Source organism: Xiphophorus hellerii, chromosome 13, assembly GCF_003331165.1.
Source record: "Xiphophorus hellerii strain 12219 chromosome 13, Xiphophorus_hellerii-4.1, whole genome shotgun sequence".
Taxonomy (NCBI): domain Eukaryota; kingdom Metazoa; phylum Chordata; class Actinopteri; order Cyprinodontiformes; family Poeciliidae; genus Xiphophorus; species Xiphophorus hellerii.
In genome coordinates this window covers 17,304,380-17,320,564 of record NC_045684.1, presented here as the reverse complement: position 1 = coordinate 17,320,564, position 16,185 = coordinate 17,304,380, and the positions used below count along the sequence as shown (strand labels likewise).

General features: G+C 39.5%; 1 protein-coding gene across 3 annotated transcripts; it reads left to right on the top strand.

Moving 5' to 3' along the window:
- The first annotated feature begins 2,206 nt into the window (after positions 1-2,206).
- Positions 2,207-15,235, top strand: zftraf1 (zinc finger TRAF-type containing 1). 3 transcript variants are annotated; one of them, XM_032580692.1, is made up of 7 exons: positions 2,207-2,688; positions 2,942-3,237; positions 4,694-4,788; positions 6,111-6,254; positions 9,542-9,753; positions 9,842-10,020; positions 13,479-15,235. In XM_032580692.1, exons 2-7 carry the CDS (start codon positions 2,950-2,952, stop codon positions 13,689-13,691), a joined length of 1,131 nt encoding a protein of 376 aa, XP_032436583.1. In that variant the 5' UTR covers positions 2,207-2,688; positions 2,942-2,949; the 3' UTR covers positions 13,692-15,235. The 3 variants fall into 3 exon arrangements, with proteins under 3 accessions (XP_032436583.1, XP_032436582.1, XP_032436581.1); XM_032580691.1 differs by having other exon boundaries at positions 2,938-3,237; XM_032580690.1 differs by having other exon boundaries at positions 2,207-3,237.
- The last annotated feature ends 950 nt before the right edge of the window (positions 15,236-16,185 follow it).

Genomic DNA, 16,185 nt, shown 5'->3' with positions numbered 1-16,185 from the left:
AGAGCCTTGCTAACGACCTAATTATTCTATTCAGGTGTGGTGCAGCAGAGGCACATCTAAAAGTTGCAGGACACCGGCCCTCGAGGACTGGAGTTTGACACCTGTGGTTTAAAGGAACAATCCTTGTTAACAATATAATAGAATTAGGAGAAATGCTTTCAACTTTTTCACAAGGTGGAAGACAAATGGAAGTGATGAATGTGTTTGTTGGCGAAAAGGTTCTGCTTGTGACTAAAACGTTTTTTTCCATCTAATGAGAAATATAAGATCATTTTTTGCTTTCTGAAAACAGTATTTTGTTGAAATAATTGAGCATATTAGGAATTAGTCTGCTGAAAATTGTTGCATTGAATTGTTTTACTTATATCTGTGAGACGTAGCCTAGAATGCATATAAACAATAACTAACTTTGAAGCAAAATAATACAGATTTTAAATCGAATGTGTCAAAATGAAAGGCTGTTGTGTATTTTATTTTCTAGCAAGCTATGTATTTTTATGAGATGTTTAATAGCATAAATAAGACCTAGACATGTTGTATTAAAATCCTTATTTGTTTGAAGCAAACTACATATTACAGAAACTTCACTACATGACACAATAAAGTAGCAATGACATCAAAGTTTGACCAGAGCTTCAGAACAAGAGTGAAATGTCAAATTCTATTACTGCGAGGCATTTTATCCTCCGGGGGACAAGCCTAGGTTTGTAGCATATCAGGTTTTGATCACCTTTTGACTGCGGACCAGACGATGCTCAATGCCCCAAGTCATCTAGCACAACAAAATAGCACTCTGTCAGCCAATTCACAGCTGTAAGTAAAATACCTTTTCTTTTAAACACCAAAATAATTTAAAAACTAACAGAACTGCTTTAAAAATGTTATGCCAGAATGTGTATGTTTGACCTCTTGATTTGTACTAATAGAAATATAATTACATCGCTATTCATTTTATGTAAAAACAGTATTTTACCAGCAATCAATAGCTCCTTTGTTGTAAAATACTGTTGCTAAGCTAATTGCAGAAACTTTCAGCCCTTGACTTGTAGTCGCTCGTAAACGTATATTCAAATCTTTTTTTGTTTGTCTGTTTTACATGAAAGCAGTAATTCACTGTAACTTGCAGACTAGTCAAGAACTGCAATAAATGATCATTGCTTTTGCTCTGCATGCATTCATTTTTTTGTAAATAGCATTTTACTGTTAGCAGCAGTTACATTGTTGTTGTTAAGGTTGTTATTAAATAAGAACAAGATATCCTTTGTGCTACATGTATAACAATATAGTTATTTGCTTAATGTAAAAGCTGTATTTCCCTGTAGTCAACTTTTAGACTTAGCAAATATTACATTATCATATTTTGCACTTATTGAAAAACCTTTTGCTGTATTAATAAGCACATTATCAAATTCTTTTTGCTGACAATATTTCCCACTAAATGGAAAATTTCACTTGTAAAATTCATAAGACATAGCAAAGCAAAGGAGGCGTTAAAAACAAAAGAAGAAAAAAATGTAGGAGTTTGTTCTGGGCTTCAGCACAAGAGTAAAACTCACCAGAAAAATTGGATTACTGTGAAATACTTCATCCTCTGGAGGACAAACCTAAGTGTGTTACGTATCTGGTTTTGGTGACCTTTTAACTGCTGACCTAATAACCCAAGTCATCTGCCACAAAAAAATATTCCTCTTTCAGCAGTAGCACCCAAAATTAGCGCGTGTCTATCAAAAATATGTGAATATTATTATTTGCTTTACTTAAAGACATGATTTAGGCTGTATTTGTAAAGGACTGCCACTTTTCATTAATAACCCATCTTCTGACAAATTTCCCCACAAAATCTTAGCCTAAGCTCTGGGTATTTGTACAAGCATAGAGATTTTAAACTTAGTTTGTTGAGATTAGGGCTTATGATTGAAATATTTCATAATCACTTAAGTAAACCAGGTAATGTGATTTCAGATTTTCCAAAAAAAAAAAACTCGTGAAATTTCACTAAAACAGTCTTGAGACAAAGTAAGTGAGGAAACAATATTGTGTTCTAAGTTTCAGCAAGAAAGTCAAAAGATCCAGAAAATAACCGTGAAGTATTTCATCCTCTGGGGGAGAAGCCTCACTTTGTCGCATATCAGGTTTTGGTTACCTTCACAGCGCTGGCAAAAGATGCTCAGTGCGCATGCGTGTCTCAAGCTCTTTAAATACCCCAAGTCATCTGCCACAACAAAACATTCCTCCGTCAGCCAATTTACGACTGTAGCGTAAAGGCCCCTGCATATGCGGGCGCTATACATTTACTTTTAAATTTTAGGCATGGAGCCCAGTGTTACAATTTAGAAACTTCCCGAAATAGAAAAAGTAGAACACGGTCAAGTCAGGGAACGGACAGGAGGGGGAAAAAACACAAAAACAAAACAAAACAAAGATGGCTGTGTAGCCAGAGAGACAAGTCCCAACAGAACTCTCTCTCCAGCTGTAGAGCTGTGCGTGGTCGTGGTCCAGTGGACAGACAGGCAAATCGAGAGCCAGCCGGTACCGGAGCAGCGGGCAGGGACGCGGGGGAGAGCAGCCGAACAGGGCCGCTGGCAGGGCACGTCGTTACCTGCTGTCGTTGCGAATAACGGACAGCTGAGTGAGGCCGAGTTGTTTTTGTTCTGCCTGGGCTCAGGAAAAAGGACTGCTAGCCTCGCTGTAAGTCATCTAAACTAGTCAAAATTTGATTTCCTTAATAGCTACTATGAAATTTGGCTCATGTTCTCGTTATTTCTTAAGAATTGGCTTGTTAAAATCAACCTTCCTGTGTGCAGAGCTGTGTTCACAGTGAGCTTGCTTCTGACGTGTTAGCCTAGCTCACGTTAGCTCGACAGGTTGTTAGCTAACGTCCTAATATTTTTCGGGCTCAGCCTGGTTCGGGCAGGTACATAACAGGCATTTTTCCAGGCAGCCATCGCAATGTCTTCGCTGGAAGAAAGAGACGTGGGCGTTGCGGTCGCTCCTAGCTCCTCCTCGGCCGGCCTGGGGGTCGGGGCCGTGGGGGCAGCGGTGGAGGCTGTCGCCGGGATCGCGGCCATGCAGGAGGATGTCGGTATACGGCGAGAGGGGCCCGAGCCTGACCAGGACGAGCCACCCAAAAAGAGGTTGAAAATACCCGAAGGAGAGTCAGGGAAGCTGGAGGAGAGACTGTACTCAGTGCTGTGCTGCACCGTGTGCCTAGACTTGCCCAAGGCGTCTGTGTATCAGGTAAAGGTGGTGCCAATCACAACCAAAGCCCTAATACTCCTTAATTAACTCGCTGTCAAGCATAAATAAATCTGCTGGAAAAATCACAATAGAAGCTCCCCTCTGTGTCCCAAACCTAACAGTCAACCTGTTGAATGTGTGGGCCCATTTCTGTTATTTTTGCTGATACCTGATCTAACAACAGTCTGAAAAAGTGTCTGTACAGCAAAGTTCAGCCATGTGGAGGACAGACACGCCTGTGGTCAACTCCAGTTTATAATGTAGGATGAATTTTTCTCTGTTCATCCTCAGGAAATACAACAGCCCCATCCCACTTATTACATCTTGGCCTCATTAACTTTCTTCTTCTTCTTGGATTTATTGGCAGTTGGCAACAAACCATTAACTTTCTATCTCCCTTTTAGTCCATTAATAACCTCCAACCTTTGTTGAGACCAAACTTCAGACACTTCTGATTTTAGTCAACCTTACAACTGCAAAATCACAGTGTAGTACAGCCTTTCTTGTTTAATTTGCACATGAGTCATTAACACTGTAAAACATCCATATTTTATATTAAATACTATGCATGATTTCTTAGTTTTTGTTAAATCATCCCACAAAAATGTCCATCTTGACAAATCCTCACCTTTGTTTAATGTCTTTTAAATTGTAGTCTTAAACTGCAACTTTCTAAAAGTATGCAATGACATTAGTGCAGATTCCGATAAAGTTTTAAATATTCAAAAATAACCTGGATTAAGATGTGATTTTACCCCTGTGTCTAGTATGCACTGACAGGGTTTCTTATAGCCAGTAATGATTCTTGTGTTCTCTTTATTAGCAGTTTAAAATCATTTCTGCACTTTTTCTTAATAAAAATGATATACATGTAGTTGTACTTGTTGCTTATTGTTTTAAACTAGCATACAGTCATAATATGAATGCTTATAGCTCTTGATCTGAGTTTTTGAAAATGTAGCCTTGTATTTATATCTGACAGTAAAATGCTGCAAGTACCTGACCTGCATGTTTCTAGTGATGCAAGATATTCCAGCAAAATGTTAAAAGATCCAAAATAATAGCCTGTATAAAATAGGTTTGTGTCCTCTTACCCAAACATGTAATGTATTTTCATATCTAAATATGTATTGATGTTTATTTACAAAGGCCATACTTCTATAATTATAATTAATTTTATTTATAATGTACTTTTTAAAACCTCAAAGTGCCAAACAATGGGAACAACAAAAACATAAGAACAACTATATATATATATATCTGTTTCCTCATCCCTAAAATATATAATATAAAATAGATCATTTAAAATTAAACCAGACTATAACAAACTACTTTAACTATTGCAAAAAATGTCCCGCCTGAGTCTTAGATGTTTATTTTTTTATTTTTTGGCATCCACTCTGTATACCTGGCAGTGTCTTTTAATCTTTATTAACCCGTCCTGTCTTTTTGTCAGTGTACCAATGGACACCTGATGTGTGCTGGCTGTTTTATTCACCTCTTGGCCGATTCTCGTCTCAAGGAGGAACAGGCCACGTGTCCCAACTGCAGGTAAACCCGCTTCACTGTTTTCACACCAGGTTTCACAGAAATGCCAGGAGAAAAACATCAAAGCTTCAAAGTCCGTAGATTTTCATTTGATTCTTGTCATAAAACAATGCAGGCCAATTTAACTAAAATACCAGCTGACTCTTTCTTAGGGTATTTTTTGCTAAATGAGTACTTTTAGTAAAAAGTTCACATAAATAAACATATGCAGGAAACAGATAGTGATCTGTTTAGTCTGTTCATACAGCAGGTATAGATTTGCTTTACGTTCCCTCATAGTTTTCACATCTTACTCAAAAGTCCCTCCTTACATTTTGTTTTTCTGTGACTGATTCAGTTCATCATCTGACCTTTTTGCCATTTTCAGCCTTCAGAGTTTTTGTCGTTTTGTACCTGACGTTTTTGAGTCTAAGAAGCAGGAAATTTTATCCTGATATCAATGCATACCTTTTCTTTAGATGTTGTGTACCTGCTTTAACAGCCAACGATTTTAAAGGATTTTTTTTATTAATTAACCCATCATCTACTGTAAAAGAAAAAGTAGTTATATGATTCTTTCACATCTACCAGCAGGTGGTCAATATTAGGGATTTGTGGTTTATTCCTGGTTATAATTTTATGAGTCAGCTGCCCCACTTTAGGATTAGAACCATATTTAGTAATGCATGGTTTTCAGAAAATGACATACAATGAAAAATTATAACATTTGTGCATTTTTATGATTATTTTTCTTCTTAACATGCCAAAACACTTCAGCACCAAGAGAAAGCAGTAATAAGCAACAGTTGATTACATGGCTTGTAGGTTGGGATAAGATTGTAAGAAGAATTTGGTATAAACTGAAAGTGTGAATTAACTCAGAGCCTCTGCAGTCCAGTGTTAAAAAAGAAATACATTTGACAAACTTCATTAAATTGCATATGCGGCTTTACGATCCAGTTTATATGCAAGTGTTAATAAACATCTGGATAATTTTGCCAAACATACTAAAGACAAAAGGTTTTATTTTTTGGGAAAATCTTAGGGGGGAAAAAAAAAAGATCTGAAGCTTATCAATAGCCAAGAAACCATTTTCTTGATCATCACCAGCATATTTTTCGTAGACATTTCTGACTTACCGTGTGCACAGAAGTGAAGATAACTTGATTCTGTGCTGTGCTGTACGTCTTGAAGTAAGAATCTGCCTTAGCAGATCTTTTCCTATTCCCAGTGAGCTACCGCCTCTGCAATGTCCACAAACTTGTATTACCATATTGCCGATTCCACAAATATTATTTATGCCTCTGCGCTGACGTATGAATCATTGTTTTTCTGTGTCCATGTAGGTGTGAGATAAGCAAGAACCTGTGCTGTAGGAACCTGGCGGTGGAGAAGGCTGTCAGCGAGCTGCCGACAGAATGTACCTTTTGCCTAAAGCAGTTTCCCCGCTCCAGCCTGGAGAGACACCAGAAGGAGGAGTGCCAAGACAGGTTCACAGCTCCATTCAATTAGACATTAAAAATAACACATGGGAAAAATTAATAACTTTTGTCACAATTAGTTTTTTCTACAAATTATCCTAATTTATGAGCAGCCAGAAATGTTAAATGCTCTTAATCTTCCAGAGGATAATGGGATTGCCTGTATTAATGTGCTGAATAACAGGATGTTGAGAAATATTAACAGTTACACTTTATTAATATGGTCATTAACGCTTTGCTTTAACTTTTATTTGCTCAAGAGAAGTTGAGGCTGTGTAGTTATCTGTTATGATAAATATGTCTGATGTCAAGTGGAAGTTTGAAGAGTAGTTATTTCAGCTGATAACAAAATGAAAAAAACAAGCAGAAGCAGAGCTGACTCTGGGTTTTTCTGGTTCGCAGTAGTGTGTGAAACTCTCTCACAGGCTAGTTTTTCCCCAGTTTGTTTCTTATATTGAGTCACGAATCTCAGCTGAGTGCCTTAGTTCAGTTTTTGGTCCAATGGGCCTTACCAAGCTCCGCCCACAACCGACCCACGTCTTACAAGCAAAGCCTCGCGGCGCGTTGTTTCTATGTAAACATGACTCGATTAGTGCATCATTTCTACCGGATTTTCACAATATATCAGCTACTACAATGGACAGAGGAACTAACAAGTTCATGTCATCATCTGGGAGGAGGTTACTGGTTTCTTAGTCACAAGCTGGTTGCAAACCTGAGGCCAGCAGGTGTCAGTCAGTTATGGTAGATCTGAAACTTGGTTTGATGACGTCAATATGAGAAGCTACAGACTGATAGGAGGAACCAAAGAGCTCTGTAAAGGTAAAGGCAAATCTTCTAAAGTTGGGATATAATTAATTTAATTTCACATAATTACCGCGGTAGAAGCCATTTGTTTGTTAAAATTTTATGAAATATATTTGTTCTATTTGATGTTTGTTGTGAATGATATAAACTCACAAACGAAAGAGGTAATTAGTCCAACGTTTAGAAACAGCGGCTGTAATGCGCCACAGCAAAGGTAAACAAAGGTAAAATAACCCGAACAGGTGATCAACTCAAAACCACTCTTACCTTTTTACTCTCTCTCTCTCTTTGTAGTTTAAGCACACCTGTTACCGTGGCAACCGCCTGCGCCCCGCAAGACCAGCAAAGATTACGTTAAAAACATAACATTCAGTCCGTTACGATATCAAGTTTCCAGGCTTGATATTTATTTCTCGATTATTAATCAGCGCTTCCCTGAACACAGCGATGGTTGATTGACTAGCTGTACTTGGTGCTAACGTGGCTAACACGAGTAACAGTTTAGTCCAAAGCCTTTTCTGCTAAAATAAAATCTTTAGTGTATGTCAGATACAGTACACATTGCATATTGATCTGTTTAGCTAACGTAAGACTGTGTAGCAAACAGGCTTCAAGGTGTAGAAGTTGTATCAGTGCTGCCATTATGCTGTACTTAGCTAACGGGAAGCTAAGTGTGTTTGTGAGACGGCCACGCACGTTGTAGCAGCTCTACTACGTAGAATGGGCATCAGCCAATGAAAAGCGGCCCCAGTGGTCCATGTAAATCGTTTTGTTGTGCATATGTAAAAGCTCATTGGAACTCTGGTGTGGCCCAAAGAAACAAACTCGGTCGGACCTGTGAACATGGGTACAAGCAAATCAAACAGAGGAAGTGATTCATCTTCTATATATGATTTATGGGCTTTTATGGGATCTGAAAATGTCTCATTTGGTGTCTCTGTAACCACAGCAGCACGTCTTGTTCTCTCCCCCTTCATTGCCCAATTGAACCGAGACCTGTAGACTATTCTGGTGTGAAAACACCCCTATTTGATTGTCTTGGGATAGTTTATTTACACCATAAAAACATAATTCAGTAATTAATTATGAAACAACTAACAATAAAAACAGCATTTTATCAAAATCTTCAAACATATTGATCAATACCCAGCTATTGTGAATCAAAGGCAACTCTAAACATGTGGAGTTTTAGCTTTGATTTAAAGGAACTCAGTGTTTCGGCTGTTTTGCTGTTTTCTGGAAGTTTGTTCCAGATTAGTGGAGTATAGAAACTGAGTGCTGCTTGTCTGATGTGAACATTAGTTTCAAAAGAAAGCAATATAGAAGCAAATTGTAAGGAGACAAATTGTGTTTCATGGCCTCCAATGCTGACTGTCTGTTTCCTTCAAAAAAAATCCTTTGGGCCTCATATATAATTCACTTTTTTTAATGAGTCGATATTTATTTCTCTTCCTGTTAAATCACTGTGCTCTGTGATAAAAGTGGCGATAAAAATGTCTGAATTTGTGCTGCAACTTTGATGTAAAAATGAAGCTCTTATAATTCCCTCCATTACATACGATAATAAGACAACACGCATAACCAATTTAGACAGGATTATATGAAGAAAAAGTCAGTTCTTTCAAAGATACAAAAACATAAGTGATCATTTCTTACTGCAAAGTACGATTGTGTATTTGTGCTGACAGCCAGTGAATCGCAGCATCTCTGAGTTAAGATGGAAAGAGATGGCGGAGACTCCAAGGAGATGAACTGCTGAAGTGATTACAGAGCACGCATTAGTCACAGGTGATTCTCAGGCTCGTCTGAAATCCTGCGAGGTTGTTTCCATGGCGAAAGATGACCCTGCCTTGACGAGGGCTGCGTCTGCGGGCGTTGTTATGACAGCAGCCGCGGCAGACTCCAGGTGGTTTCCAGTCGGGTCAGACAGAAAATGTGGCCGGCCTCCTGCCAGGATGCAGCGCTCAGGATGTTATTGTCAGAAATACAGTCGACAGGTTTTTTGGACCCTCAGCTCCATATTTAAGTTGCTGTAATTATAACCACAGATTGCACGTATTTTTCTCCTGGCTCCGGTTGGATTGCGTAAGACAAAAGTTTTCCGTGAAAGCCGAGAATTATACAAGGGTGACTTCAATTAGCTCTGCCTCACTGCAGAGTCTAAGTAGCACCTTTCAAATTATTAATACCTCTTTTTAGCTTTCGAGAGGAACAGGTATTTATTAAAATTCACCTTTTATCCATGGCGTAATTGATATGAATCTATGGCTTTTTCCCTCGGAGGTTGTGCTCTTATCCCAGCACTGCATTCATTTGTTGCAGTTCACTTCCTGGGTTAATTAGTACCTTTCATACCATTAACTTCCAATCAGTGCAAGCGACCCATAGTCATCACACAGCAAACGATCTAATTTATATGAAGCAGCATCTGTGTTTTATTTTTATTTATTTTTTGCTACATTAACTGCTTCTGCATGTCATGTTTCCAGGGTGACACAGTGCAAGTACAAGAGAATCGGTTGCCCCTGGCAAGGCCCGTTTCACGAGCTGCCGGCGCACGAGAGCGAGTGCTCTCACCCGACCAAGACTGGTACAGAGTTGATGGGAATACTGGGGGAGATGGACCAGAACCACCGCCGAGACATGCAGCTCTACAACAGCATCTTCAGCCTGCTGTGTTACGAGAAGATCGGCTTTACAGGTACAGAATGCTGGTCGCCATTTTGGATCTGGTCGCTCTACACCTTCCAGCTCCTTCGCCTCGTTCTGATTCGTCCTCGTCGTTTCAGAGGTGCAGTTCAGACCGTATCGCACTGACGACTTCATCACTCGCCTGTACTACGAAACTCCACGTTTCACTGTCCTCAACCAGACGTGGGTGCTGAAGGCCCGAGTCAACGACTCTGAGCGCAATCCCAATCTGTCCTGCAAGCGTACGCTCTCCTTCCAGCTCATCCTCAAGAGCAAGGTACGCCCTCTTCTCTCTGTGTCTGCTTTTTCCTTCTACATGACTTCACTGCAGAGGTTTGAGGGATCAATTCAATTAGTCAAAATATTTTAACCAGAAGGAAACGTACTCAACAATAAGTGCTCTGGTCAATGATGGAAATCTGCTACTGAAATCTGAGTTTTTCTCTCAATAAATGCATCGAGACAGAAAACCTCCATCAATGCATTTTCTGTGATGCATTTTGTTTAGCATTGGTAAAAAAAAATCAGATAAAAGATTGAAGAGCAAATGCTTTGACGTATAAATCTTAGAGTTTCTGTCAAATTGAAAACTGTTGCCCTCTGTGAACTACAATCCTTAAAAAGATAATTTGAGATCAACCAAAGTGGGAATGAGCAGCCAGTAAGCAACTCTAGCATATTGTTTGGGCTTCAAAATTTACTCAAATCAAAGTTTCTACAGTCTGGAAAAGTCTAGAGTTTGATTTCGGTATTTTCCAGGCCTGCATAAGAAAGGAAAGAAGTCTGAAAGTTGTTTATCTTCCCATTGTGTCCCAGCTCATTGTCCAGACCGACAGATGAAAAATAGCCATTCTGACACATTTACAGAAATATTAATCCATATGCATTGTCCCTGACAAATAAGCTAAGTTTCAAAGTTTCAATTCCTCTCTTCCTTTCTTTCCTTCCCTATTTTAAACTGAAGGCAAAGTAGTGAAAGCTTTGCAAAGTTTAGTGTGGCAAAAGAAAGTGTGGAGGAGATGTACAGTATGCATCAATATGTGCAATATCCAGCTGTGCAAGACTGATTGGATGCAGCATGTAGTGAGCTATTTATATTGTAAGTGCCATGAATTCAGACTCTGCATACCGGTGACATATTTGGCTATTTGTGTGGACGTTCCCTGCTCTCCATGCCCACACTGCTTAAAGATTTTAGCGCTGAATTGCATGAAGAGTGGTGAGCACAATGATGAAAAGTTAAAATCAACATCTGGTCAACTGCAACAGTTGTTGTGCTGCAATGTTCATCAATAATATTGCTTTTGTTTTCCTGATCACGTCCTGTAGGACAAACAAAATTTTAACGTCCTACAACCAAAGTTTATTCATTTATTTGTTCAATTAATTTCACTCTGGGGCGAATAAAGTATTTTTGGGAAATAAAATAGAAATCAGTGTGATGGACCGTTGTTTTGCATTGTAACAGTTGGTAGCCAGTTTTACACAAGCTGGGATGTGAACTTCATGTTTTTAGAAAAAAACAGGAAAATGCTGAAAAACAGAAACGACAAACTTGGGGGAAGGGCGGGAAAGGAGGAGGTGAGTCGGTTTATTCATCTAATTTAAGAAGCGGTGGAATCTCCCCGGAGATCGCGCTCACTTGCTTCACACTCCTCGCCGTGTCGGCCACCCGAGACCTGGAGACAAGTACCGGCTCGCTCCCTCGCTGCCTCTTCCAGCAGGGAAACGCGGAGAGATTCATTCTCAGAGCTGCTTAGTGTGGGTGTGTCCCCACAGCCGTCTTTCTCCTTCATTAGACACACAAGGCACTGAGAAATGGCCTCAGCTTCCCCACGAGCCTTGAAATGGCTCCGCTCCTGAGGGAGGGAATCATAACGATGCTTCCCGAGCGAGAGCAACGCTTCCTGGTTTGGTGTTCAAAGAAAAAAGTTCAAAAAGTTAAGACTCGTTAATGATTTTCAGAATTACCCCTGGCTTTCTGAGGAAATCTGCTCTTTAGATCAAGTGTTGTGTTATTTTCCCCTTTTCCAGAGAAACAAAATATTTGAAACTTGGATTTAACCAGAAAGCTTCATGACAGCAGCGCATTAATCATCTGCAGTATGTGGCTGACTAATTAAGCTGGACATCCCCAGATTAAGCAGCTGACCTAACTCACAGATATTAGCCAAATGAGTTTAGCAGCAGTAAACAATGCAGCTCATCAGTTTAGATGCTAGTCACAGATTTCAGTTTGCTCATGTTAACGGAGCGCCTCAGGATAAGTTTTATACTTTAATTAATTTGCTAATTAGTAAGCAAATAATTGTGCAACATATGGTCATGAAATTAGTCAATTTCTAATGTCTGTAGGGTTTCAGTCAAAACTTTGTCTTTAAAATGGCTGAGGTGAAAGAAATACACACCATGAACATGGGATGCAGAGGATTTATATATATATATATATATATATATATATATATATATATATATATATATATATATATATATATATATATATAAATATAGATAGATAGATATGTAAAAATGTAATACATCTTCAGCTTCTTTCCTCGAACGAGGCGTACTGTTTCAGACCGCCCAGTTTTTAAGACTTTACTACAAAATTCACTCTTTATAAACATTACATACTCTATTAAGTCAATAAAATTTCTAAAAAACATAAATATAATTTACATATTTACATTTAACTTGAACAACTCCAGTTCAAAACCAAGCAGAAAACTAAAACCCAGTCCAGTCCGTCTCCCTCCAGTCAGACTGATTGAATGCACCAGTTCCTTGTTGGCGCCGCCATGGCAACGCATGACCAGGTGACCTCAAAGAGTGATTAGAAATCCATCTTCACGAATGTATTTTCACCCCTTGGACTTTTTCACAAACTTCTATGACATGATACATGATAGATGAAAACACATTAGCACATTTTTGTGACGTTTTTTTTTTTTTTTTTTAAATATGTTTTTAAACAGTTTACATATAGAGGTTAGCTTGACTTCAGTCACCTAGGAGTCAATAACTTGGTGACATTTGGCTACAATTGAAGCTGCATATAAAGCACAATATCCCTAATTTATTGTTATTGCAAATAGAGCTGTAACGATTAATCGATTATTAAAATAATCGTTAAGAGTTTCTAGACTCAAAAAAGACCATTTGGTTTTTAAAGCAACAAATTCAGAGCTACAATTAAGCCAAAACTGTACAATTTTTCTATTTTTTTTCCCCCATTTAAGATAAAAACACATTTGTCTGTAAATATGTTTAGCCAAAACCCAGGTAGTGTAGTTTTAGCTTCATCTGGTTCAGATTTACTAAAGGAATATTATAGTGTTGCATTTTACGCAATAAAATGTTTACTTATTTAAAAATAAAAAAAGTCAAGTTATTTGTTTACTTGCATCTTTTAGTGTATTTCCAAGGCTTAAGTGATTAAATAAAAAACTGTAGAATGTGTCAGAATAAATGGTTGATTAATTTATTACTAAAATAATCATTAGTTTCAGCCCTAATTGCAGTATAAATGAACACAGTAAGTCAAAAATATGCTTGTACTGCAGTGAATATGATATAATTGTAGAGCAACCCAACATTCAGATTCTTTATTGCAATTAAAATATTTGCTGATGTTAAAAACGGAAGAAAATATTTTAGGAGAGCATTTTGATGTTTTGGTTAACTCATTAGTGCTATAAATTTTAGATTTCACTTTTTTTTTTTTTGTGCATTCAGGTGAACTCTGCCCTGGAGTGCTCCTTCCTGCTGCTGAAAGGGCCGTACGACGACGTGCGGATCAAGCCGGTCATCTACCACCACTCCTTCAGCAACGACACCAACGAGACCGAATACGTCCCTCTGCCCATCTCCGACTCGGTGGAGTGCAACAAACTGCTGGCCGCCAAAAACATCAACCTGCGCCTGTTCATTTTCCAAGTCCAAAAATAAAGGCCTCTAGAGGGGGAAGGCGAGGAGGAGGAGTGATGGAACGGATGGAGGAGGAGGGCGTTGATTGAAGGCCAGCGTCAAAGAGAAGACGTGATGATTAAAGAGAGACACCACTGAACCATTGATACCTCTTAACACACACACACATGCGCTAATCACAACACGCATAATAATGCTGTTTTTACAAGATAGTGAGCTGGCTTTCTCCAGAAAGCTGCGAGTTGCTGTGAAGACGAGACTGGAGGGATAAAACCTGGGGAATTGGAGGATAGAAGCGGCGGTGGTGGGTGTGTGGTACCTGTGGTACGTGACCGACGATTCGCTTTGGACGCCCACAGAGGAAGGCGTGCACGTGCGTGCGTGCGTGTGTGTGCGCGCCTTGTTGAATGTTTGCGAACAAAAAGAAAAGAAAAAAGAAACAACCAAGATGAAGCGACGATCCACAGCGTGCGTCCAGATATCTCTGCTGGCATGTGGACGCGTCCTAAAGACGGGCGATGATGTGAAAATAGAGTGACTGACTCTGCTCAGCTGTTATTTGGAGGTGTGAATGAGGGCAGAATGGGGCAGATGTGTGTTTTATCTCCCCGCCTCCCTCTGCGCACCAGGTTTTTTTTCTCCCTTTCAACACCTTCCCTGTCGTTTTTGCATCCGCTAAGCGACTCCAGCGCTCCACCGCCACCACCCCTTCCTTCCACCCTTCAAGGGGAGAGACGGCCGCGCAGCATTTTAGTTCCTTCTTATTCCTCCTGCGGTTGGTTACACTAACAGCCTCTTCTGTTCTCTTAACCCTGAATATTTAAGTATCTGTGATTTTTTTTTTTTTCCTTTTTCTTTTTGGTTGAATGTTGAGTTTGTGAATGGATGAATGAGTGTGTGTGTGTGTCAACAGATCACAGCTGTGACATTGCGCAGGACGGAACCAGTCAGGCTGGACCACAACCAAAACATTCAGGGGCTTCACTGTGTCACTTGCTTTCTGGTAACTAAACAGGCTGTGTGTTTATATTTATTTCGGCTGTTTTACATGAAGCATTTTCCTTTTTCTTTTTTTAAAACTTTTTTTTAAAATGCTTTCTTAGCAGTTACTTTTTTAAAAGCTGTTTTTCCATTTGGTTTTTAACACCTTTGAGGAAATCAAAGCTAGTTTAATCGCTCCTTAGATAACAAATTTTTATCTAATTATGTTAATCTTGCATTTTTGTGATGTGTGGTTTTTTTCCTCCTAAATTTAATATGGTTTTTACCACAAAGTAACTGAACCACAGAAGAAGAGTTTGGATGAAGCAGTGTGTATGGGTGCGGTGGGATGGTTCCAGAGGCGTTTGACCTGACTACAGACACATCTTGGTGTTAGACAGACTTGAACGAAGCGAGATGATGTTACTCATGTAGATTCTACTGTAAAAGCGGGCAGATCTCTCTCCTCCCGACCTCTGCTTCCTGTATTTCTGTGTTTTTGATGCTTCGTCTCTATGCCGGTGGACTCACTCATCTCACTTTGGCTGTACATGTGCCTTTTATTAAAGATGATGGAACCTGCACGGATGTCTCCGCCTGTGTGTGTGTGTGTGTGTGTGTGCGTGAGTCGGCTCGAATGTTGGACAAAAATAGGCTCGACTCTCGCAAAACCCACCGGCCTGTATAAATTATGCATTCTCTGCTGCAGTTATGAAATCTAAATTTAATTTTGAAGGGCTCGTGTGGGTGATGGATATGTTTCATTGGATTTGAAGGGAAGATTATGAATCACGCAGAGAGCAAAATGAATTACGCAGCGTTTGAAACAATAGCGCATCAGCAGCCATCGCTCGGCTGACGGAGAGCGCCGGGTTTATTGCGGCAGAGCAAAACGAAGATTGCCTGAAGACTTAACAGCGACTGTTTTGGCGTAATGACACAGTCCTGCATGTCTGTGAAAGAGCTAATTGGATTTTGGAAGAACTTTGCCGGGTTCTGATCAGCTCGGGTGGATGTTCAGCTGGAAAACAAACGCCAGTGTAAATAAAGTTAGTGATGGTTGAATTTCATTTAGCCGCCTCGGCTGCAGGTTGGTGCCTGCTGGCTTTTTTTTCACTGTCACGATTTAGTAGAGAAACTTGAATACAGCCGAGTTGCCACTAATGTTGTTAGTCGCACCTGCGCTTTCTCCTTGAAGAGGAAAATAGTTTGAGATAGAGACGGTGTTTGGTAGTAACAAAAAAACAACTAACAACTTGACATGTTTGGTTTTTGCTTGTTTTGATTTCCAACCTTTTATCCAAAAAGACTTCTCCTCAAGTTCCCCCCCCCCCCCCCCCCCCAGCACTGAAAGGCTTTTGTGTAATTCTCGCATATTTTATAAGTTTCAGGAATCAAGAGATGTTTTAGAAAGTTGAGGCTTTCACATCTGGAAATTTTCCAGAAGGAATAATGTCCTTGATTTTGATTAACACACACTCAATTTTTCCTAAGCTTTAGCGACTCACCTCCTAATGATTGTAATGTGATGTGG

Bases quoted from the DNA above. Each gene is read 5' to 3' on its own strand.
- zftraf1 (XM_032580692.1), top strand. From the start codon at position 2,950: ATGTCTTCGCTGGAAGAAAGAGACGTGGGCGTTGCGGTCGCTCCTAGC. The intron at 4,789-6,110 runs GTAAACCCGCTT...GTGTCCATGTAG, and splicing joins GCCACGTGTCCCAACTGCAG to GTGTGAGATAAGCAAGAACC. The intron at 6,255-9,541 runs GTTCACAGCTCC...TCATGTTTCCAG, and splicing joins AAGGAGGAGTGCCAAGACAG to GGTGACACAGTGCAAGTACA.